General features: G+C 55.0%; 1 protein-coding gene across 6 annotated transcripts in view; it reads left to right on the top strand.

The window, feature by feature from the left end:
* Positions 1-23,900, top strand: part of Mad1l1 (mitotic arrest deficient 1 like 1) — a 296,488-nt gene that overhangs the window by 157,929 nt on the left and 114,659 nt on the right. For 3 of the 6 annotated variants that reach the window (XM_060368003.1, XM_060368004.1, XM_060368005.1), the window contains 2 exons: positions 3,705-3,845; positions 13,825-13,881. In XM_060368003.1, coding sequence (XP_060223986.1) covers positions 3,705-3,845; positions 13,825-13,881 — 198 coding nt within the window. Of the gene's footprint in view, positions 1-2,346; positions 2,699-3,225; positions 3,364-3,704; positions 3,846-13,824; positions 13,882-23,900 lie in introns of those variants that run through there. The other 3 variants (XM_021651951.2, XM_021651952.2, XM_060368006.1) reach the window with 3 other exon arrangements.

Below are 23,900 nucleotides of genomic sequence, written 5' to 3'. Positions count from 1 at the left end.
CGGTCCTAAGACAAGTGACTCTGCACTTTTGTGCCTCGGTTTCCCTTTTAGAAAACAAATGTAAAGTCCTGGCCTTGGAATTCTTCACTAGTTTTTTTGTGCAGTGCTTTTTTGTTTTGTTTTGTTTTGTTTTTTTTAATTTCCAGATTGAAACAGTCACCTGGGGAGGGAGGGAGGGAGGGAGGGAGGGAGGGAGGGAGGGAGGAGGCAGGAGGCTCAGGTGGGATGTGGGATTGTGGCTCCTGAAACTCACAAGAGACATTTCTCAAGACTACCCATTGCTGTATAAACAGGAAGCATTTTCTGGTGAGTGTAGGAGACCCTGGGGTCGTCTGCTTGCTTGGTTAAGTGTTTTGGTGATACAGCTGCCCCTGGTCCTCAGTGCTTCTATAAATGAACCCACTAAACTTATACAGTTTTCCACTCTGACATAGATGGAGGTCTTTCTTTGGGTCTGTATTCTCTCTCTCTAGCAAGGAGTGAACTGAAAACGTTCATGCTACATAGCTTTAGTTATCCTTCCTCTGTCCCCACCCCCCTCTCCCTGTTGGAGATGGTTGATGCCTGTGCATGTATGTTTGTGTAGGTGTCCATGTAGGTCATGTGACAACTTGGTGAACTCAGCTCCCCCCTACTACCATACGAGTCCTAGAAATCAAAGTCAGATCTTCAGATTTGGCTGCAAACGTTACTGTAGAGCTATCTCGGCAGCCCTACCTTGCTTTTTCTCTGGATGAGGCCTGTGGCTCTCCGATGGGTTTAATCTGGCTGACAGCCAGCCCTGGGAGAGTCCTGTTGCCACATCACCAGTATCGCTATAACAAGCACGCCCCGTCACATGTGACTTTCTACATGGGTTCTGGGAACCGAACTTAGCTCCTTAAACTTGCACAGCAAACACTACCCACTGAGCCATCTCCCCAGCCCCTCTCTATTTCAGGACACCATCAGGTATTTTACTGTAATGTCACCATGGCTCTCTGACAGCTAGAATGGCCACTGGCCTCTCCTGCCCTGGAGAGGCACTACCCAGGAAGCCAGCTGCCCTCTCCAGCTGTCTCTGGTGTTGGGGGCTCCATCCTAAGCTGATGGCGTCCTCAGTGAGACTGTCGATTCGAACTCTCCTTGCCATTAATTACGTGGTGAGCAAGTCTGCCTGCTCTCAAACAGGATTGTTCTGTACCCAAGGAGAAGCACTCAGTGGAAAATACCATTTTGTTTGGTACTTGGCAAGCAGATCTTTGGGGCTCTGTGGGCACCACCCAGGCGCCTGTTTGTGCTGCAGTGACCCGCCTGTGCCCGGCCAAGTGGAGCCGAGGGGAGAGCAGCAGCACTCGTTAAAGAGGCGTTGTCCAGTCACACCGCGCAGTGCCTCACAGTGACAGCTGCTCCCGGAAAAGACACAAACAACAAACTTCTCGAGCTCTATTTTTCTTCCCCGCCAGCCTGGAGACACTCGAGGAAAGAAACCCAGCAAAAGGCGGCAGCAGGGAGATTTACCGATCAATAAAAGAGACAATTACAGTTTGTTGATGAAAGGAAATCCCCCACCCGGCCCCTTGTGGCATCGACACTCTGCTAATGATAACTTGGGTAACCAGCTCAAGACGATAAAAGTCAATGGGAAGATATAGGATTTCAATAAAGTTATGGCACTTCATAAACCTTCCCGAGGAAACAGATCGCCCCAACCAGTGGCCAGTTCCAGCTGGATTCAGAACTTTAATTTCTCACTTATTGAATTTTTTGGCATTCACTAATTATGAATTCTATGCTGGGGTGATAACTATGTCCCTGGTTTGGGAGGGAAGAAACCCCAGACAAGACTTTGGAGTCCCACAGGCAGAGGGGAGGTTTTTGGGGTGCTCTCTTCATCCCAGTACCCCAACACTCTTAAACTAGGGGGTTTAAGAATAGGAAGTGTTAGTGCTGAGGGTAGCTAAGTTTGGGTGACAGAGGCGGGGCTTCATCCTCATGGGAAAGTCCTTGGTGGCCGCGGGGTTGCTCCTGGTGCCTGCGTGGTCTGAGCGAGCTGGTCCATGGCCGTCACTATTCTCCCCTGAGAATCTTCTAGTATGGACAGACCTCACAGGTCTCATGGGAAGGAGCCACTGGCCAGGGACATAGACCGAGGCTGTGCTGGGCCACTTTTCTAGGTGTGTGGGCAGGAGCCATAGCAGCCATGTGCTGGCCTTGTACTAGGACAGCATTTGCCAATGGTGCTAAAATCCTATTGTTTTCATGCGTACCGGTTGTCTGCAGGACAGCTCACTGGACACTTTGTCCCCAGCAGTATTGATTCACACAGCTGCCCTTGTGACCACTTTCTTTCTGGGGGAGGATTTGAGACTTGGGGTGACCAGATGGCTGCAGAGCAGAGCGGGGGTTGGAAGCTGCGCCTTGCAGAAGAAACCATCCCCTCTTCCTGAGCTGTGCTGGCCCCAGCATCCTCCCAGCTACATGAATGGGCAGAGCTGAAGCAGAAGGTGCCAAGCTCATCAGCAGGGATGCCCCAGGTTCCACTTAGAGGCACAGAGCTGGGCTTGCCCAGACCTGCAGGATGAAGAGCCTTGTCACCTTCCCCAAGGTGGTGTTCACAGGAGGTGTTGAAGCTGGGTTCTGGCACACCTGGACTTCCAAGGAAGGATTTGCCACCGCAACTTGTGCGCCCCATGGAACTCTCAGAAGGTGACATCAGGTGTGGGTGTTCCCCAGCCTGGGCCTGGGATTTTGGGGCTGGGTCTCCTCTGCCTAGGAGTGATAGCTGTGTCTAGAGGAGTCCAGTGGCCCTGTAGGTTTGGGGCCATAAGAACTCCAGTCATGGGGTAAGAGAGAATGTAGTGAGCAGCCCTGGGGAGGCGAGGCTCCCGAACAATGCTGTACCCCATGTGTGGCCCTCAGAGCATCTTGGCTCCCCACACAGGGCAGGTTGCATCCTTGCTAGCAGGATGGAGGATATTTCCCTTCAGCCCCTGTGACAAGTCTTTCTAGCATCCTTGGGGACCTTGGGTCCCAGTCTTCAGCATCTCTTCACCGCTAGCTTTCTAATTCAGGCTGTCAACCCGAGGATCTGTAGTGTGCAGAGACTAGCTGAGGAGGGTTGGCCACAACTCCAGCTGTCACACTCACTCCGTGCTGAGTGGGAAGCAGCAGTGCTGGACATGGCTGGACAGGCTGTAGCCGCACGTATCTGTGAGTTCTCTGTGGAGGTGAGGGACCCAGCTGGGTCCACAGATATTTCTGAACCCTCAGTGTCTGGGCATAAGGACAGGGCCAAGGGTTTTGAGTATCTTCTCAGGAAGGGCTGGTCCTCACTCACCAGCCTTGTTTTCTTGCTCTGGGTGTCACTGGTCAGAAGTCACGGTAAGTTAGTGTCCACCCTGGCATGGTTGGAGTGAGTGCCCTGGCATGGTTGGAGTGAGTGCCCCGGCATGGTTGGAAGGAGTGCCCTGGCATGGTTGGAAGGAGTGCTGCTGGCAGGGTCGGCTCCTTTGATCACTGACCCCGTGCAACTGAGTCTAGCACTCTGCCCACTTGAGCCTCTTGCAGGCTCTTTGGAAGTGTGTGCTGTGGGCAGATGGAAGCAGGCCAAAGTCCTGAGCTTTTGAGTATCATGTGCAGGAACTCTGAAGCTCCCATTGCTATAGTCCCCCAAGCTACCTCGCACACTGTACCCACCCTGACCTGACCATCCATGTCCACAGGAGCGAGACGGCATGCGTGCCATCCTGGGATCCTACGACAGTGAGCTGACGCAGGCTGAGTATTCACCCCAGCTGACACAGCGCATGTGGGAGGCCGAGGACATGGTTCAGAAGGTGCACGCCCACAGCTCGGAGATGGAGGTAGGTGCTCGCCATGGGCAAGCGGGGACCATGTTGGGGCAGCCATCGGGGATATTTTCGTATGTGCCCTACTTTACTTCTTATATGGTACTTGGAGGTTGGAGGATTCCAGGCAGCCCCAGCCAGCAGAGGTGGGTGTCATGGAGCTTCAGGGTGAGACAAGGCCTCTGCCATATTGTTGCCAGGTGCCTTGAGGACAATCTGTGCCATCAAGCCATGTGGTCCCTGTGGCAGACTGCTTGCTTTGCTGCGTGTTCCTGTCTAGGGGATGGTACAGTGTCTTCCAAACAGTGTGTGACTTCTTGTCTCTCCCTGTCACCACCTGCAGCATTTGAGTCCTCTGTGAAGTCTCACGCTGCTTTGGTGGGGTGAGGGAGAGAAAATGTCCCATTTTAAAGAAGAGACTAACTCTTTGGCCCCTGTAGGCTGCTAGGTCCTGGGAACCAGTGAGAACTTCACTTGGCCTCTCTTTCCTGGATGGCCTGTGCCAGTGCAGGACTCCTACCTGCTAAATGCTGGCATTCCCTGGGGCAGGGCTTCACTGAAAACCATCCCGGCCACATCTGCCCTCTCTCCAACAGAGATGGGGAGGTTTGCCTAGTTCTCTGGAGAGGCTGTAGAAGCATACAGGACGAGGCAGGATGCTGCCTGTCAGGAGGACCACACGGCCACACCTCCAGATGATACCTGTGCCCCCTTCTCAGTTATATCTCTGAGCTTGACTGTGGCTGTGACCCTAGAAGCAGGACTGTTTATTGCCCACATTTTAATGACAAGCATGCTGAAGCCCAGAAGGCCCAGGACTAAGCCCAAGCCACCTGTGGGTAAAGCTGGGTCCACTCTGCAGCACTGCCCACCGTCACAGCGTCCTGTAAGGGCTTTTGCCACCCTCTTTGGCCCCTCAGCTCTCCTGGGCTTGATGTTAAGCACCTCTTCAGTTGGTCCTTGACCTTGGCATGATGTAGACACACAGAGAGGTGCTGCTGGTGCCAGTCTTTCTGTGCAGGCAGCTCGGCCCTCACCCACCCAGTGCTCCTGGCTATCTACCTGGAAAAGTGTCTAAAGGGACAGCCAGGGTGACGGCAGGACCACATGCCCTTCCTGGACAGCACTGTCGTCCACACTGAGCAGGGCCCCTTCCTAGGGTTGCAGCAGACTCTTTGGTGAGGGGAATGTTTGACAAGTGTCAGCTGGCCTGATGACCTAGGCTTGCATACCAAGCTACTTGGGAGCCTGAGATAGGAGGATGATAAGTTCAGCCTGGCCTATAGAGCAAGTTTAAGGCTAGCCTGGGCAATGTAATGCCTGTCTTAAGTTAAAAAAAAAAAAGGTGAATATAGCTTAGCTAGGGTGTGGCTCAGTGGCAGAGCACCTGCCTAGAATCCCCCAGTGAGGGGCTGGAGGTGTGGCTCAGTGAGAGAGCCCCTGCCTAGAATCCCCCAGTGAGGGGCTGGGGTGTGGCTCAGTGGTAGAACTCCTGCCTAGAATCCCCCAGTGAGGGGCTGGGGTGTGGCTCAGTGGTAGAGCCCCTGCCTAGAATCCCCCAGTGAGGGGCTACAGTGTGTCTCAGTGGTAGAGCCCCTGCCTAGAATCCCCCAGTGAGGGGCTGCAATGTGGCTCAGTGGTAGAGCCCCTGCCTAGAATCCCCCAGTGAGGGGCTGGGGTGTGGCTCAGTGGTAGAGCCCCTGCCTAGAATCCCCCAGTGAGGGGCTGCAGTGTGGCTCAGTGGTAGAGCCCCTGCCTAGAATTCCCCAGTGAGGGGCTGCAGTGTGGCTCAGTGGTAGAGCACTTGCTAACTTTCATGAGTTTCTGCATTAAATTTCTAGTATTGCAAAAACAACAAATAATATATATAAATGAAACCCATGATAACCACAAAGTGCAGTAGCATTTTAGGTGTGAGGTGTGGAAATGTAGGCTTCCACTAGGAAGCAGTCAGAAACTCCTGACATTTTCTAGCACATCTGGGAAAGTAAGGAAGCGCCTTTGAATCCACAGCTGAGAGGATGGCTATAGGTCTCGAGGTAAGATGACTGGGGAGTGACAGGAATGGGAGCTGCTGAGCTTCAGCTCTGGGGATGGATTGTGGCAAGGCTGTGCTGTAGGAGGAGACCACGGTCCAAGCTGCCCTTCTTTCTACCTGTGAGAGTCTCATCAGGCCTGCATTGTCCTCTCACGGGGGAGCATTCCTCACTGACACCCCTGGTAGAGTGAAACAAGCCCCATGAGTGATGCGGACCCCTTCGGGTCCTGGCAGATCTTTCCACCCGCCTCTCTGGCTGCATACTTGTCCCCAGGTCTCACAGGAGGCCAGCAGCCAGGAGTGATGCCCACCGGGGCTGCCGTGAGCGGCTGCATCCCAGCCCTCCACCCTCATCTGAAAGGTTAGCTCGGGCTCCAGCACGCTGTACCATCATCAATGTAAGTGTGTTAATGACTGTTTTATTACGGCACAGTTAGCCCCACGAGAAACGCTAGCGAGGGGAGATCTGCAGCTCTGCTCTCTGACACCTTCTGGCGATCCTGGTATCCTCTCGCTGAGGGGCCCTGTCTGTGCTGCCCACCGTACGCAGGCCGTAAGGAGTGTGACAGTCTGGGCACAGCCTGTGTCAAGTGTTCTGTGGCAGCGATCAGTGCTGTCAGGACTCAGCGCAGCAGATACGCACACCCCGTCAGTGTCTTGCTCTTACCCCGTTCCCGGAGCATGTGTCAGCTCCCTCCCTCCGCCCTGCAGGATGCTAAGGTGGTAGTTCTTCCTCCGTTTTGTGTCCCAGAGCTATGGGAGAGCCAGTGGATGGAGAGGTTGGGGACTCGGCAAGGTCTCTTACTGTCTCACAGTCATCACTGGGAGCATCAGGAGGCTAGTCCGGGTTGGGGAGGCCGAGGAACCCTCCTGATGCCTGTCGTAGTTGGGCCTCCTGTGCTGGCATTGGAGCCTCTTGAAGCAGGCAGGTCCTCAGTGACCTTCCTCCCTTGGCCCTAGGCATGCTGGGATCATGGCTGTGATGAGGCAGGACCCTGTGAGCAGAGCCCTGATGGGCTTTTCTAAACCCTCTCCCACCCCTGTGGCTCTGCTGGTTATGCTTAGAGCTGGTGGCTGGGCCACTGTCTGTTACAGTCTGGAGTGGCCATGTGTTCAGACTCCCACCTCATTTTCACAGGATTCACCAAGAGACCTTTATACCCAGGTAGTCACAGGCTTCCCTGTCTCTACTGGAGTCCTCCTCATGCAGGGGGGCCCTGGAAGAGCACAAGGTCTGGCTGCCCCAGGCCTTTGAGGGTGGAGTGGTACCTGCTTTAGCATGGTTTAGTAGAGAAAGCTGGCCTGGAGGTCCTAATGCCCTGGAATTGGGGGTAGCACACCTTCTGCTTCCACCAGGTGGCAGCAGACAGGCTTACCACATTCTGGGCCTAGCCACTGGCCTGGAGGGGCCAGGGCAGGTGCAAGGAAGGATGGCCCAGAAGAGGGAGTGACGGGAACTCGGTGCATTCTGGGTGAGTGCTGATCAGAGGCGAGGACCTGGGCAGATGTGAGAGCCTCCCAGCTGGGTGGCCTTGGCTTTCTGCTTCCCAGCTCTGTCCCGGGGCCTGAATCCAGGAGGTACTCCCAGCCGCTTCTCCTTCCCACTCTGTTCTCTGCCCTGCAGAGTCCCATGTACTGTTGGGTGTAAGTCCCCAGCTCTGTAAGTCCCCGTCTCGTGAGAAGGGACCTGGGCAAATGACCTGGGTCGTAGAAGGTGAGCTATGCATGGGCCAGAGGAGGGAGGAGTCGCCTCTGGGGATGCAGGTGTGGCCTCCTGGGGCCTTGGTGAGGCTGGAGGGGTATGTCCCAAGCCAGAAGTGCTGGGAATTGAGGGTGACCTATGTGGGTGACTGGAAAAGGCCCCCTGGCCATAGTGAGCCACGACACAGTTCCCATATCAGCCACGGAGCTTGCTGTTTACAGCCCACACCCTGGCCATCAGCAGCCCCTGCAGACCCATGGTCTGCAGATCCGTGGCCTAGGCCTGTTGGCATCTCCTGCCCTGACTCTTCGAGGAGAGCACTACTGGGCCCGGACAGCTACAGTGTGGTCCAGCTGTGCACTCTGAGGCTGCTCCATTCATCAAAATGGCAGACATCAGCTGCCGCTTCCGAATGCCGTGCCTTGTAGAGGCGCCCTGCAGTCTACACAGTCTTCTTCAGGGTCTCTCAGACTCCCGGGGACAGGGCTCAGTGTCTCTTTTTGCAGTTGGGAGAACTGGAGTCTGAGAAGGAGGGTGGTCCAAGGCCAGCCTTCCTGTTTCTTGTTCTCCTCATCCAATGAGCATGTTGACATCCCTGATGGCTACGTTCTAGAGATCTCACTCACTGCCCAAGGTCTGAGGGCTAGACCCATGGAGGGCTTAGCATTTCCTGAGTGCTGAGTGCCCGAAGAGTGGCTGAGATAAGGGCAGGCCATCATCTTGGAGCAGGGCTGTGCGGCTCATTGTAGGGCAGCCCGGCCTTGACCTAGCACTGTATTCTTAGGCCGAGGGGCAGATCGTTGGTCTTGCTGTAGGTGGCAGAGCTGCAGCCATGGCGGTAGCTTTCCATTGCCTTACTGGACAGTCAAATTCATATACCAGAAGCTTGCAAATGGCTCGTGCCTAGAGAGCTTTAAAAGTCTTGTCAGGAGTTTATTAGCTGAGCTGCTTGTATTGACACAGTAAAAAGTTATATAACTTCGTGGAACTCCTTCCTTAAAGGTCCCTTAGTGCCATGCAGCCGGGCAAACATTGCTCAGGCCTGGGATGCAAGTAGTTTCTTCCAAGGTAGATAAGCAGCAGGAAGTAGAGAGCGAGCCCTCACGTTGCCTGAGGTGTCAGAATGTGGAGAGGTGCGTGCAAGGGAGCAGCCCAGTGTGGGGTCTGACTGCACATTCCCCCTCAAGGGGTATGGACAAGAGGGAGACCTCCAGGGAAACGGAACATCACACTAGCCACTGGTGACCCAGTGTCCTTGTGTGTGCTGCCTCCTAGCCTTCTCTACCTCTCCTCCCCTTTACTTACTTCCTTTCTGCTTTCATCCCTAGTCTTCCCTTCTGTTTCCTGTTCTTATTCTGTGTGTTTGTCAGTTGTGTGTGTATGTATGTCCATGTGCACGTTTGGAGGTCAGGTCAACATTGGAGCCTTCCTTTCACCATGCCCTGGAGCTCAGATTTGGCTAGATTGGCTGGCCAGTGAGCTCATGGGGTCCTTCTTTCCCCACCTCACCACACTGTGATTGAAGGCGCACAGTGCCAAGGTCGGCATTCTCCATGGGAGCTGGGTTTGGAAACTCAGGTCTTGATTTTTGTATGGGATCCATCTCCCAGCCCCCCTATTCTCTCTTTTTCTCTCTGATGGCTTTCCTCTGTCTCCTTTCGTCACCCTCACCCCAAGTTCCTGTTTTCTCTGGGGTCAACAGGCTCATCTGTGGCTTCCTGTGCACTGGGCGTAGCCTTCCCGTGCTTGGCCAGGGGGATGGGAATGCTCCTTGCCAGTTTTGTTCCTGGGTAGGCAGGCAGCCCTTGAAGGCCTCCTCTCAGCACAGCCTTGGCCTGGGCTCCCATCCTTCAGCTGTTCCAGCACGGGGCATGCTTTGATTCCAGCAAAATCATTTCAGCAAAACAAACTAGAAATGCGGAGCGGGGAGACTCCCAGTAGCCTGTCTCTGGCGGTGCTGCTGCCATTTTGCCCGGATTTTATTTATTCCATTTAATAAAGCGGCTGCGGAGGTTGGAAGCAGATGTCACGAGGCCTCTGTCAATGGAGCCGTAAATACAAGTGTGTGGCACTTGGATGCCACGCGTCACCTGAGCTGTGTTTCCATCGTATTTAATTAAAACAGATTACGGCGCGGCCAGCTACATGGAGACTCCCTCACAAACGCGCTGGCGTGCTGTTTTCTGGTGAGACGACCACACCGTGGGGAAACATGGGAGAAGCTCCAAAGAGTTCAGAGAAGTGGATGCAGGAGGCTGAAGGGAGTAGCAGGAGGACAAGGGCCACAAATGTGACAGGGCCATCACTCTGCCACTGAGCTATAGCTCCAGCTCACTGGGCCCATTGTGTAGACGAGGACAAATACTCTAAGAGCTGAGATCAGATGGTAAGGTCAGCTTTTGTGGCAGTCACATGGATGATAGGCAGTGATTGGGATCCTGGCCGCATGCCAGAAGATTGATTGCCTGAGGCTGTACTTCCCAAATCTGAGCTGTCGGCCCCCTGCAAGGTCTTGGAACACTTTAGGCCAGGGCCCTCCATCCACATAGGATTTGGTGGCTGTGGGCTGGCTGTGGGCGATGAGCCTGGCCATCTCCTGTTTCTAGTTACGTGCCTAGCATTTCTGGGAATGGCTCGCTGTAGACTCGCTAACCCTGACTAGAGTGTGATGGCTCAGGCTTGGGCCATTTGTCCCCTTCACCTCTGCAGCACCCACTCCTGTCCACAGGGCCTCCATAGCCCATCCCACAGTCTGCAGCTTTGGATGCCTGCGCATGCTGATGGTCTCCTCAGGGGCCGGGTTGCTCTGCAGCCTCCAGACGCTGAGGGTGTTCTGCCTGGCACCCACGTGGGAAGGAGAGGCTCCTGTGTCCATGTCTACACCCAGGGGAGAGCCTAGCACTTAAGTCTCGGCCTCTTCAGTGTTACCTGTGACCTTCGGTGGACCCTGCCTGCTTAAGTCCAAGTGGGGCTGGTGCTCTGCTCTCCAGGCTCTCCCAGCCAGACTGTGGCATGGTGTTGCAGAAGGTAGACCCCCTTCAGGGTCTAGGATGGCCTGTCTCAGCCTGCACCCACCACAGGTTTTCCTGCACACCCCAAGCTCTCTGTGTGCCTGCAGGGGTGCTAGATCATCAGGCCGCCACTTCTCACTTCAGGATAAAAATAGCCCTGCCGAGGCTTCTGTGCAGGATGGAATGTCACAGGTGGCGCGTGTCCAGGGCTTGTGTCTAAACACACGCAGTTCTCAGGGCCTGGCTGGGGACCATAGCAGCACTGTCAGCACTTCCTCAGGGAGAAGAGGTGTATGCTAGCCCACCAGCCGCCTTGGCCACACCTGAGACCAACCTCAGCTGTGTTGTCCCCGTGCTGTTGCCTGAACAGGGGCTGCTGTTGCCCTCTCCAGACTGGGACCATCTCTGGAACAGCCTGTCAGCCTGTCTTCCCTGTGCATGGCCTCAAAGCCAGGCTTTGCCTCCTCGTGGCAGTAGTATCTTGGGCAGGGCTGGAAGGTGGTGCCCTGTGAGCAGAGGGATGATAGGTGAGTGCCTGGTCTGGCTGAGGGCAGATGAGCAGCTGCTGGGCGGAGGCACCCTGCTGCTCTTTGTCTGTGCAAAGGCTGCCCGTCCCTCTTTGGAAATCTCAGGAGAAAACAAGAACATACAGGCCCTGATGTCACTTTACTGTGATGCCACCACCTCAGTACTTCCTCAGTCTAGATGCCAGGAAGATGGAGCCCTGGAGCCACCCATCTCCCACTGCTGGCCACTGCACTCCATCCTTCGTCCTCGGCTCTGCACTGTCTTCCAGGGAGGCCCAGGCCATCACCATCACTGTCTTCCTTCTGGGGCTGAGGCAGCGTTTGCCAGAGCCCCGTGCTCAGGCTGCAGACAGGACTCCACCATTCTGAGCATTCTGAGACCGCTGTGGTGATCACAGCCAGCAATCCTTTTGCACTGGGCCCTCAGAAGGGACCTGTTTTCTGGATAAGGACGTGGTGACTGAGATGCCCCATTCCCCCAGCGGTCTCCTCCTGCCACTCCTGCCAATCCTGTTGCTTACCCCACTGTTCTCCCAGGCCGTGTGCTCTGAAGACTCCTCAGCTAGCCGTGCTTGGCTGGCCACGAGACCAGACCCTTGCTAGGGGAGCCACGTCATGGGCACGGTGTTTGGTTCTGGTTCAATGTCGCAGCAAGCGTGCCCTGTCTGGAGTGTTTTCTGTCTGTCTTCCGGGGTGGTCCTCTCCCAACGCTGGTGAGTGATGAGGAGCCAGGCGAGCTGCAGGGGTAGCCAGGTCCTTCCCCATCTATAGATGTGGTGGTCATAGAAGGTGGGTTGTCACCCTCTCTCCGTCCGTGCGAACATGCAGGCGTGTATGTGTGTGTGTGTGTGTGTGTGTGTGTGTGTGTGCGTGTGCGCATATGCATACATGCAGAGCTCAGTGGACAGCCTCAGTGGTCGGTCTTCACCTTCCGGTTCTTTGAGACAGGGCCTCTTGTTCATGCCGAGTGTACCAGGCTAGTGTTCCAGAGAGCTTCCAGAGGCTCCTGTCTCTGCCTCCCCACACTGTGGAAGCACCAGGGTTACAGATGTGCACTGGTGTGTCTGCCTTTACATGGACTTTTGGGATCCGAACTTAGATTCTCAGTTCTGTGGCGAGTGCTTTTTCCACTGAGCCATTTCTCAGCCCGGAAGTGCGTTTCTCAGTCCTCTGAGCACACACCTCGAGGGGATTATGCAGACACAAAACGCTACAGAGAAACCAGATCTGAGTTCCTGCAGTGTCACCACCACAGCCACCACACTTGCTTAATTCCCGTCCTCTCCTTTCAGCGCCCCAGCACTTCCTGGGCTCTGCCAGCCCTGTCTTCGAAGAGTGGTGTTTCGCTGTTGGTCCTGATTTGCATTTGGCTAATTGCTAAGCATGTTAATTACCTTTCTGTGTGTTTGCCGCCTGTGTGTGTTTCCTTTTTGGGAGATTTCTGTTTGCCTCTTTGCCCGCTCTGCTATCACACTGTTTATTTTGCCCTCCCTGCTTTGTAGCAGATCAGTGTGTGTCCTTGAGGCCAGTGGAGTGGATGATGGTCTCTGCCCTCCATCCCCTTCCTCATGAGGCAGTGAGGGTACTGTGCCTTGGGGCAGAGAGGAAAGAAAGATTGTACCCTGGCGGTAGACATGTGTGCCTTACAGTTTGGGGAATCTCCGGTTGGACCTGGGTTCAAATCCTGCCATGCTCACTCACTGACTCGTCCATGGTGTTTGGGTTCTGGACCCATTTTCCCAAGAAAAGCTCTAGGGGAGGGTATGCTGTGCCAGGAGAACATCCACAGGCGCTGGGCTCCTCTGGTGTCTGCAGGGTGCTTCAGCCTATGGCCACCCTAGGGGAGAGGGCCAGCCTCACAGGAGATAGAGTGGAGGAAGGAGTGCCCTTCCAGCTCAGGGAGGGTGCCTGCGTGCTTGCTGGTAAGCAGTTGGCTCAGTGCTGGTGTGCAGTTCTGCCCGGCCACAGCAACTACCTGTGGTCGGGCTGAAGTTCTGCAGGCCTCTTGGCCATGTCACTTACTGCCTGCCTGGGGAGGTTCTAGCAGGGCCTGTGACAACCGCAGTGTTCAGTCAGTGAGGAGTGTCTGTCGCTGTACAGGGGGCCATGCTGTGAGCTCAGGAGGATGGCAGTTCTTGGCACCCTGGAGCCAGGGTCCGTGCTCTTTGGCCCTCTTGCAGCCTTGTAGGGCATTGAGTCTGTGTTTGTTCTGAGTCTGTGGCCTCCAGCAGCATGCTCCTTCACTGGATTGCTGAAGCAGAGGTCGGGACGCCTCAGGAAGGCCGCCCTCCTCTGGGTGTGGAGCCCTGGTGTGAGGCTCAGTCTTGGGAGTCTTGGTCAGGAAACCCTGCTGGTACTCAAGAACAACATGGCCACCCTCAGCTTCCCAGTCAGAGCCTTCCTTTTCTGGGGATAGCCGCCCCTCCCTGTCCGTGAGTCTGTCCAGGCTTCCCAGTAGAGACTGCTAAGGAGCCATAAATGTTCTGGGTCGCCACCCCAGTTAGTGCATCCAGAGTGGGGAACTGCAGGGTAAGGTTGCGGCTGGCTTGCATGGTCCCCAGCACTCCACTCCAATGTATAGACAGCTGGGATTGTGGGCTCAGAATTGCACATCCTCCAGGGCCTGGCTGGGGTGGCAGTGTGGCCCTGGCAGGCTCAGTACGGTGTGGAGGCTGAGGTGGGCCATTCCCCTGACCTTCTTGGTCTTGTCTTATAGGCTCAGCTGTCTCAGGCCCTGGAGGAGCTTGGGGTTCAGAAGCAAAGAGCCGACACGGTAAGTACTGATGTGGGGTCGCTTGCTGCTGTGTGGTCAAGGGCAGGACATGGCCTACCAGCACACCCTCCTGTGCAGTCATGGTGTTCTCTGACCCCAGAAACTGCAGAGTGGGGCGAACCAGGGTGGAAGCTGAGTCCTGGTGCCCACCCCTTTGTGATACCAAGGTAGGAGCCAGCAGGTGTCTAGGAAGCCATTTGGGAGTTGGTGGCTAAGGGCTTGCATCTGGCCAGGTCAGTCCAAGCAGCATAGGCTGTGGGCGCCCAAGGCTCAGGCTGGATAACATGGGTGGGGTTTGCCTGTGGGACTCTGAGGATGTGGTTAGAATTCGCAGGTGGGGTTGGCTTGTGGAGACTCTGAAGGTTCTGGGTCAGGCTTGAGATTCTGGTCTGAGGGTGGCAGGGACCAGTCATGGAATACAGAATTGGGGAATGCCGGGTGGCCACTGCCCATCACCAGCTAGGGACACAGTGTGTTGTCACCAGCATGGGGCATCAGACAGGGACCAAGCCGAGGCTGTGCAGCAAGGTGTCAGCCAGCCAGCCAGCGGGTAGCTGACAGTAAGGCCGTGTGGGGCAGGGGAAGGTGCCTGGGGCTATAGTCAGTAGTGACAGGCTGGGAAGGCCTATGGTTTAGAGTGTGGGGAGCTTGGAGGGGACACTCCTGTTGATTGCAGGGTATTGTGGGGTATTATGTCCAGCTGTGAGGGGGGAGGAGGCTCTGTTTGCTGTGGAGCCTGGTGTCGGTGAGTGGGCGTGGTGGGCTTCTTTAACTTTGGCAGATTCTTAGGGCTGGTATGACCTGGTTCTACCCAGGCAGTGTTGACTGGGGCTGGCTAGTGTGGTAGCTGTCTTGTCTCCACACATGGCCTCTTGGGCTTCATCCCTGTGGTCCAAGTGCTCAGCCTTCTTTAGTGGTGGCCTGTTTGCCATTGCCATTGGGAAAGCCACGTGTAGGGATGTGGGGGGTTCTGTGAGCTGAGCATCAGTCAGCGCAGCCTGGGGAGACCCTGATGTTCTGTGCATCACCATGCCTGGCTTCCTCGGTGTTGACCTGAATTGGAATGTACCCCAGGGCCTTGTTTTCATAATGTACACAAGGCCAAGAAGAATTAGAAATGAGTGGTGCTGAGCGCATGCCGGGCTCAGGGCTCTGTGGCTAAGCTTGCCCAGGCGCATTTTGCACAGAGGCACAGCTGCCTGGCTCTGCCTGTACTTTCCGAGTCTCTTTGGAGGGACTGTGTGCCCTGGGTCCATGTTTGGGCGGGGTGCAGAAGTCGTGCTCAGGCCCTCTGTCCTTGGTAGAGGCTCATGGGCCTCCCCGCCTTGGTGTGAGAACAGTGACGTAGTGCTGGAGTCTAGCTGGTCCTCTCTTCTTGAGTCCCCGGTTGGCACTCCTCGGACCTGAAAAGTACTAGCGACCGGACCCCACAGAGACTGACTTAGAATCCTGGGGATCTAATCCTGGCAGGGTGGCATTTGGCCTGTATTGCTCTGGTCTCAACGAGCTTGGCCTTCTAGCCCTGCCTCATTTTTGTATTTAATGTGTTTGTATGTACATTGTATATGTGTGTATGAAAGAGGGCAGGAGGGAGGATGTGTATGTCCTTGGCATGTACAAGTCAGAGGGTGGAGGTCTTTCCTTCTGCCTTGTTTGAGGCAGCATCTCATTACCACTCTGTGCCCAGCTAGCTGTCCTGTGAGCGTCTGTCTCCACCCATCTCTCTGTGTGAGGATGGGATTATAGACACTTGCTACCACCGCTAGCTTTATTTGGGTGCTGGGACTCAAAAGCAGGTCCTCTGGCTTGTATTGCAAGTGCTTTTCCTCCTGGCCTATCTCCCCAGCCCCAGCCCTACCTTCTTGCAGAGGCTTATCCCTGGTTGTAGGGGACATGGGGACTGTGGTTGTGCTGGGTAGTTTTATGTCAGGCTGACAGAGCTAGAGTCCTTAGAGAGGAGGTAGCCTTGGCTGAGGAAGTGCAGTTGAGAAGATCAGACCGTAGGCCATTTTCTTAATTCCTGATTGATGGGAGGGGCCCAGCCCATGGTGGGCGGTACCATTCTAGCCTGGTGGTCCTGGGTTCCATAAGAAAGCAGACTGAGCAAACCATGGGGAGCAAGCCAGTGAGCAGCACCCCTCCATGGCCTCTGCATCAGCTCCTGCCCTGCTTGAGAATCTGCCCTCACTGCTTTTGCTGATGAACCGTTATATGGAACCGTGAGCGAGAGAAACTCCTCTCTCCCAGAGTTGTCTTTGGTTGTGCTGTTCCAGCACGGCAATAGTGACCCTGACTAAGACAGATTCTAGTGAGTCACGGCTGTCTTTGCCCTGAGACAGGCCAGGTGCTGCAGGGGGCTGATCTCCGGTGCTGTGTAGTAGATGCAGGCCCTGGGGCAGGCTGTTTATTCAGGGTTGGGCTGTAGCTGTCTCCTCAGCCCTGTTTTTGAGCTCTGCGTCTGACTGCCTAATCTCAGGTCATTTCACTTGTTTATTTTACTTCTCTTCTCCTTCCCATTTAAGAGGAAAATAAGAAATGGCAGTGCCTGGGGACCTGTGACACAGCTGGTCACAGGTGTGTGTTTGCCTCCCAGCCTCCATCTTTCCCACAGATGCCAGAGGGTCCGGGGCGTCTTAGCCGGCTGAGTAAGGCCTTGAGGAGCAGCAGTGACCCGGGGCCTGGCAGACTAGGCTGTCAGTGACTTCTGAGGCTTGGCTGCCCCAGACAGCTCACCTGCCTCCTGGCCACCCTGCGCCCCGTGAGGGCAGGTTGCCCCAGAGTATCAGGAGCGAAATTCTGTGGAGCAGTGTATCACATGAGTTGCGTGCCTAGCTCCTCCATACAACTGGAGTCTTGTTGCGTGTGGGGTTTATTTTCCTCGCCGTGTGTAGCCGTGGCTCCCACGAGGGACAGGTCACCTTGGTCTCCCGAAGCTCTTCCACCTTTCTCTACCTGCCCTCGCAGCTGCATTTGCTGTTGACAACTACATTTCTTTCCTCCATTTGTTTATGCTTTCTCTTGTGTTTCTTTGTGGCTAGAAGTACATATTTGAGCATATGTGTGCATGTATGAGTGTACATGTGTGTGCCTGCATGTAGAAATCAGGGAATAACTTCTAGTGTCATTCCTTGGGCGTTTCTTTGACTGTTTGAGACAAGGTCTCTTCATTGGCCTGGATTGTTGGCATCTAGGCCAGGCTAGCTGTCCCTCTCCCATCTCCCCATCTCTGGGATTCTGAGCATGCGCCACCACACCTGGCTTGGGGGTGTGTGTCAGAATCAAGGTCCTTGACTGGGTGGCATGTGTTTCATCAACGGAACTATCATCTCAGCCCTGGTTTTGGTGTTTTGAGTAAGGGTTAAACTCTGCAGCCCAGGATGCTGGCCTCAAACTTATGGTTCTCCTGCTGCTCAGATAGAGGCATACTCACCACAACTGCTTCAGGGTGTCCTGGGGAACTGTGGGCCCAACCTCGAGGCCCCTCTGTCACCCTGCTTTACCTTCATCCTGTGGCCGCCGCCCCTCTAATGAGCTGTGTATGGGCCCTGGGTCCACCCTTCCGTGGTTGACCCTAGCGTGCCCCCACCCCCATTTCCTGAGGTTAAAGTAAGTTGCCGGTGAGGTGCCTGCTGCTTGCAGACTCTTCAGGCTTTAGCTCTTTATGGAGAAGAACCAGAGACAAAGGAGTAAGTGCACCTTAGGGCTGGCAGACAGGCTGGGAGGGCAGGGCGCTGCTCAGCCCGTCTCTGCGCCCGCCCCTTCCCCAGGCTGAGACTCTGGGAAGAAGGGCCAGCTGAGTGAGCACCACCCTGGCCCTGGGACGGAGGCTCCTGTGACCTGCTTGTCTCGGAATCACACGGGCTTCCAGCGTTATCGAGGACAAGGCACGGGTACTTGCCGGATGCCTGCGCTTCCAGCCCTCAGCTGCTGGAATCTGACTCCACACTTGTTCACAAGCAGAAGGGGAGCTGTGCCATATTGAGCTAATCACTAATGGCAGGACAAAGGCAGTTTGACTTTGTGTTATTAATTAGTAACCTCACACTAATTAGTGAGCATGAGTGTGGTTCATGCTTCCTCTTTAAATGCAATTAATACCACAAGGAGCAACGTCCCAGGCCAGGCTTGCGCTGTTAGCATACCTCACCCTAATTAGATCCGGCCAGCAGCGGCTGGAGAAATGAGGTTTTTGATTACAACCATAAAAGGCCTCCAATATTTTATGGACTTCAGGGAGCTAGAAATGTGGATTTATTTTCTGTCTTCGAAGGCACCCCCCCCCAGCATAATTAAGCAGCCATTTCTCTTGATTACCATTTCTCCTAATGGCTCCTCCTTACCCTCTGTGCCTTACTCCCGGTGGAGCTTCATGGATCAGGATGGGGCTCTGTCCCTAGAGAGGCTGTGGGAGAATCAGCCTGGCGCTTCCACTGGCCGCTCTTCTCTGTTCCGTCCCGGGAGCATCTCTGCACGTGGTGCCCCCTCTGTGGCCAGCCAGAAAGGAGCACGTCACGTGTGAAGTCTCCTCCCGGGCAGATTCTTGGTGTGAGGAACTGACGGCAGAGTTGCTACTTAGAGCGCTCCCCTATCAGGCGCGAGGCCCTGGGCTCCATCCTGGCCCCGCTTGGTATGCATTGGCACATGCACATAATCCTGGCACTTTGCAGGTGGAAGCAGGAAGACTACAAGTTCAGTGTCATCCTCAGCTGAGGGCCAGCCTGGGCTACATGAGACTGTGGGTGTGTGGGTGTGGCAGGCTGTCGGGTAGTGTAGGGACACCTGTTGCTCCTGCAGAGGCCCGGGGTTCAGTTCCCAGCACCTGTGTGGTTGTAACTCCAGTTCCAGGCCATCCTCTTCCGGGTTTCCACAGGCACTGCGCATACATGTGCCACACATTCATCCATGTAATCAAAATACTCAAATGTGAAACAAAAATAAGTAAACATTCCTGCTTGCTTTCTTTGAGACAAGGTCTCTCTGTAGCCCGGGCTGTCTGCTGTCCTACTCACTGTGTAGTGTACCCTGGCCTGGAACTCAAAGAGATCCACCTGCCTCAGCCTCCATTGTGCAGGGGTTAATGGTACATGCTGCCACACCCAACTTAAAGAGCGTCTGGAATTCTCTAGAACTGGAGTTAACAGGTGCTGGTGAGCTACTGTGTGGGTACAGGGAACTGAGCCTGGTTTTTTTTTTTTTGTAAGAGTAGACAGCCCTCTGAACACTGAACCATCTTTCCTTAAAAAACAAACAAAAATAGTGGTTCCATATGGAGAAAGACCCGAATTCTGAGGACTGTGTGCAGCATGTGGTCCCCAGCGTCTGCATGGCTTCTTAGAGCTTTGGCTGCTCACTAGAGTCCAGGCTGTCTGACAGCCTGCAGGGCCACCTGTTCAGCGTGGCATTGTGAGTCAGGTGGATGTCACAGAAGTGAGTGCTGGGGACCGTATTCTTGTGTGCTCTCCACACACATCTGGTCTCCTCACAGCCTGCCAGTGTGGGCCCAGCCAGCCGCTTCCTGTCAGTCCTTCTTCCTGCTTCTGCTTCTGAGACGGGCATGTTCATCCTGTCTCTGTCTGTCCTGTTGTGTTTGTGTTGCACGGCACAAAATTCTGGAGGAACCTGGTGTGAGGGGAGCCCACCATGGTGCTGGGCACTGCTTCTGCAGGCTGGATGGCCAGTTCTCTGGCTGCCGCACTATGGTGTCTGTGGTTGTGGGAACGGGCCCTTTGGGGCCAGGGACGTGTCTTGAGCAGGTCTGTGTTTGTGGCCTCCGGTGGAGTGACTCCACACGTGGACGGCCTGCTCCTCCTCAGCGCTGCTGGAGCTCGCTGCTCCCCCGGGGTGAAGCGTCTGCCTTTCTCCCATCCTGGGCGTATCCCTCTGATGGTGGGCGTGGCAGCGTGAGGCAGGTACTGCCTTATGCAAACATGTCTTGAACACTTGCTTCTCTGGGCCTTGTTCTGAGGGGACAGGAAGGCTCGATGGTGATGCATTTGGGCTGATCTTGGTGCTAATACAAAAGCATGCAGCACTGGGCAGCCCAAGCAGTAGAAACTTGTGGATCTCAGCCAGTTAGGTACCCGAGGAAGTGATTTCTTGGTTTCCAACCCAGCTTTGCATGCGGGAAGGAACTGACTCCATTGAGGGTCCGGTCGCCCCTCTCCATACTGCCACCCTGAGGGAATATTTCATGATGGACTTAGGTCAGGAAGGCATACTTCTGTTTTGCATGCTAACTCAGTGTTCTACCTGAACGTCTTCCCCGAGTCCCTCTGTAGCTGCTGAGGGTGCACCCTGCTCATGCCCCCAGAAGGAGCAGAATCCCCAGTGTTTCCAGCTGGTGGAAGCTATTCGTACTGCTTCTGGACTTCCTCTGCCTTCAACCCATCGCTGCTCTTAGCATCTGAGATGCTGGCCTGCCCCGTGGACTCCTAGAGCGAAATTACGCATGCTCAGTGCACACCCTGCCCCTTGCCTTCCAGCATCTGACCATCCAACCTATCCTCCGTGGGGTTCAGCCACCTGCTCTGCAGCAACCCACTCCCGTCTCTGTGGAGCCGCCAGAGTTCTCTTCCCTGTATTTGGGGTGATGGGATGGCCGTCCTGGGTAGAAACTGCGAGTTGGCCTCTCTGGAAGCTTCCCGCTTGGGAGGCCAGTTGCATTCAGCAGCAAGGGGTCTAGTGGCTAGCGCCGGTCAAGCAGCCTTGTGCTCCCCCAGGAGGAAGGGAGAGCATTCAGCTTAAGACCCTCCTGTCCCTGTACCAGGAAGGCACACCTCAGACGCTTCCCCAGGTTCTGGTGGGCCTAGAGCTGAGCTGAACAGTGGCCTCCCTTCAGAACCCCACTGTCGGCACATAGTCACCTTAGACACTGAGATATCTGCCCGCTGTGGCTTTGGAGAGATGGTGGCTGCCTGAGAGCCCTGCAGAGCCCTGGACCTGGCACCATGACCACCATCGGTGTATGCGGTCCAGGTGGAGAGGTCTGTGCAGGCCTAGGTGTACAGCTGAGCATGCTCACACCGGTGCCCGGCAGCAGCCTCATTAACTAGAATGTCAGCAGGAGGGGCAGGGAGCCAAGCTTCTGCTCTGGTTATTACTTTAGAATTAGGTCTGGCCCCCAGGATCAAACCACGAACCACTCAAACCACAACACATAGCCAATGTTGGGAGATTGTGCCTTGCTAGGGAGGAGCCACGAGCATCCTTGGAATTGAATCTCAGTGATGCTTCAGGGCAGAAACGAAAGCTGGTGGACACAGGGTGCGGCTCGCGGCTAGGCCACACAGGGCCAGTGGGTGTCTATGCCCCGTGTGGGCAGCTTTCTCAGAAGGGCATCTCTGGTTTTCCTGAATGTTGGCACTGTGCCTTCCTGAGCTGCCAGAGAGCTCTGGTCTTGAGGCGCTGGGGCTCCTCATACAGGGGGGTTCTCAGCCACCTCGCCTTCGCTGCTGTCTGCAGCAGGCAGCCTCCTGCCGTTCCGAGGGGTGTTCATCTCAATCACACGTGAGAGGTCGCCTCTCTGAACACGATCAAAGCCTGCTGCTGTGAGAGCGCTACATTGAGTTGCCTCCAGCCAGACTAGTCAGGAAGATGAAGTTCCAACAGCAGGAATGAAGGAAGCGGGCTGGTATTTGTTCTCTGCCTTTTGTTCTCAACTGGCAAGTGCACTACCAACTGAGCCGCACCCCAGACCCCTTCGCCCATCTTAAGCTGCACTTTCTGCTGTATGAGTTCTTCTTGTATTCTGCACACTCAGCCACTGTCAGAGCTCCACTTCAGCGACGCTGCAGCTCGTCCTGGAGGCTCATCCCACTCCCGTGTCCTTTGGCATGCAGAAATGTGTTGTGATGAGGCCCTTGTTATCTCCTTTTGTTGTTGCACTGTTGGCATAGCTTAGAAGCCACCGCCTGATCCAAAGCTGGGAAGATGCAGCCCTGCATTCTTGCTCATCTGTCTTTCATTCCGTCTTCCCCTGCCTGGATTTTCCTTCGAGCAAGTTTGATCTCACATTTTGGTTCTGATCCACTCTGGGTCATTTTTTAAATATGGTGTGAGTTTAGAGCACTGGCCTCACCCCTGAGTGTGCATGCCTACGTGTCTGACTCCTGTCTCCCGCAGAGGCCCTTCTCCCCTTGGCCTTCTCATTGATAACCAGCTGGTCCTGCCAGCTCTGGGACCTACGTGGCTGTCTTTGGTGTCCCTTGGTCTTAAGTTGATGTGAACCTTCTGACTTCACCCCCCCCCCCCACACACACAATGTGGTGATGGAGTCTTGGTTGTGAGCTTCAAAGGGTGTAGAATCACCTAGGAGACACATGTCTGTGTACATCCGAGGGAGTTTCTAGATTGGGCTAACTCAGGAAGGAGGACCAGCCGTGGCTGGTCCTGGGGTCTTGGACTGAATAAAGGAGGAGGTGAGCCGAGCGTTCATCCTCTTGGCTTCGTGCCTGTGAAGGCTGTGACAGCCACCTCACACTCCTGTCACCATGCCTTCTCCACCGCGATGGGCTGCACCCTCAAACTGTGAGCCAGGATAAATGCTTCCTTCTTTAAGATGCTTTTGCTAGGTATTTGGTTGCAGTGTTGCGAGAGCTAATCACTGCGCCCATCACGATCATCTTGTCTATTCAGAGTCCCTCGCAATTCGCAGTGAATTTTAGCATAAGCAAGGGGGAAAAGACAGACAGAATGAAAACCAAACCCAGTTTTGCAAAAGAAACATTTGAAGTTTTAGGTTTTCTTGCTGTGCTGGGGAACGCAACCCAGTCCTGAGCACGCACGCCCGAACCACCTCTCCAGCCCGTTTGCAGTTTCAGTGCAGCCGCATTGATTTCGTCCATCATTTGAAGCTCTGACCCAGCCCCCAGGGCACCTGACTTGTGGGCACATCTGAAACTGGAGACCCAAGTGCCACCTGCACGGGGCTTCCCGTATGGCAGCCCCAGGCTGGCGGAAGCTTAGGCTCCCAGAATCCCACATTGGCAGCTTTGTGCTGTTTCCTACTGTTCTCTGTTCACACCTTCCAGGCCTGACCCAGCCCAAGAAGAGACCCAAGAGTCCTTGCTTCATCCCAGCTGTCAGAGCAGGACACTGCTGGTGTCCCGACCCCACTGAGGAGCTGGGGATTGCAGAAAATTCCCCGAGCACACTTGACACATGCACCAGCTCCAGCAGAGCCGAACCCTGAGGTCACCTGTGTTTATTCTCATTCGGCTTCTGCTAGCAGTGCCAGCCAGAACAGTGCCAGGAACAGGGTCGGGGAGAGCAGACCCTGACAGAAGTTAGGATCTCAGCATCATATCGTGTCTGTGGTGTGAGGGTGGAGGGATAAGGCGTTGAGAAAGCCATGGCTGGTGCTGGGCTCTACCTGGGATTTTCTGTAAGTGCCTTTTGTACTTTTGAGACATGGTCTCATGAGCTCAGACTAGCCTTAAACTCACTATGGAGCTGATGCTGGCCCTCCTTGCGCCACCTTTCCAGTGCTGGGATTACAGCGTGTACCCCTATGCCCCGCTTACACCTGCCTTTTTAGTGCCTGCTGCCTGGGTAGACAGCATAGGTGTGGGGAGCAGGAGAGAGAAGGTGGACAGTGCCTTCCTCCAGGCTCAGCAGCACGACCGGCATTTGGGGGTGTGGCCTGATTTGTTGGTCTCACTGATGCACCGTCTAGTTTCTTTCTGCAGCAGCCTGTGATGGAGCTGTTAAGATGGAAGAAGACAGGGACCTGCAGGCATACTTTTAGGGCTACTTTATTGGGCTTTTGTATCTACCACCCTTCTCCACCCCAATCCCTTTCAACCCTCCAACACTAGGTGAGAAAGACGGTTAGAGGGGCAAGTGGACATAGACCCCTTCAGACTGCTTCCTGCCGATTAAGTGTGTGGGGGTTCTGGGGGCAAGCCCAGTCTCTGTTGTCAGAATATCCAGCAATCTAGCAAACACAGCAGCAGGGACCAGCAGCCAACACAAGCCCTCTCAGGGCTCTCCCATTTATAGCCCCTCCAGAGTCCCCAGCT

This window comes from Meriones unguiculatus, chromosome 15, assembly GCF_030254825.1.
Source record: "Meriones unguiculatus strain TT.TT164.6M chromosome 15, Bangor_MerUng_6.1, whole genome shotgun sequence".
In the NCBI taxonomy this organism is placed as follows: Eukaryota; Metazoa; Chordata; class Mammalia; order Rodentia; family Muridae; genus Meriones; species Meriones unguiculatus.
Note: the sequence above shows the minus strand (reverse complement) of the source record. Positions and strands in the feature narration are given on the sequence as shown.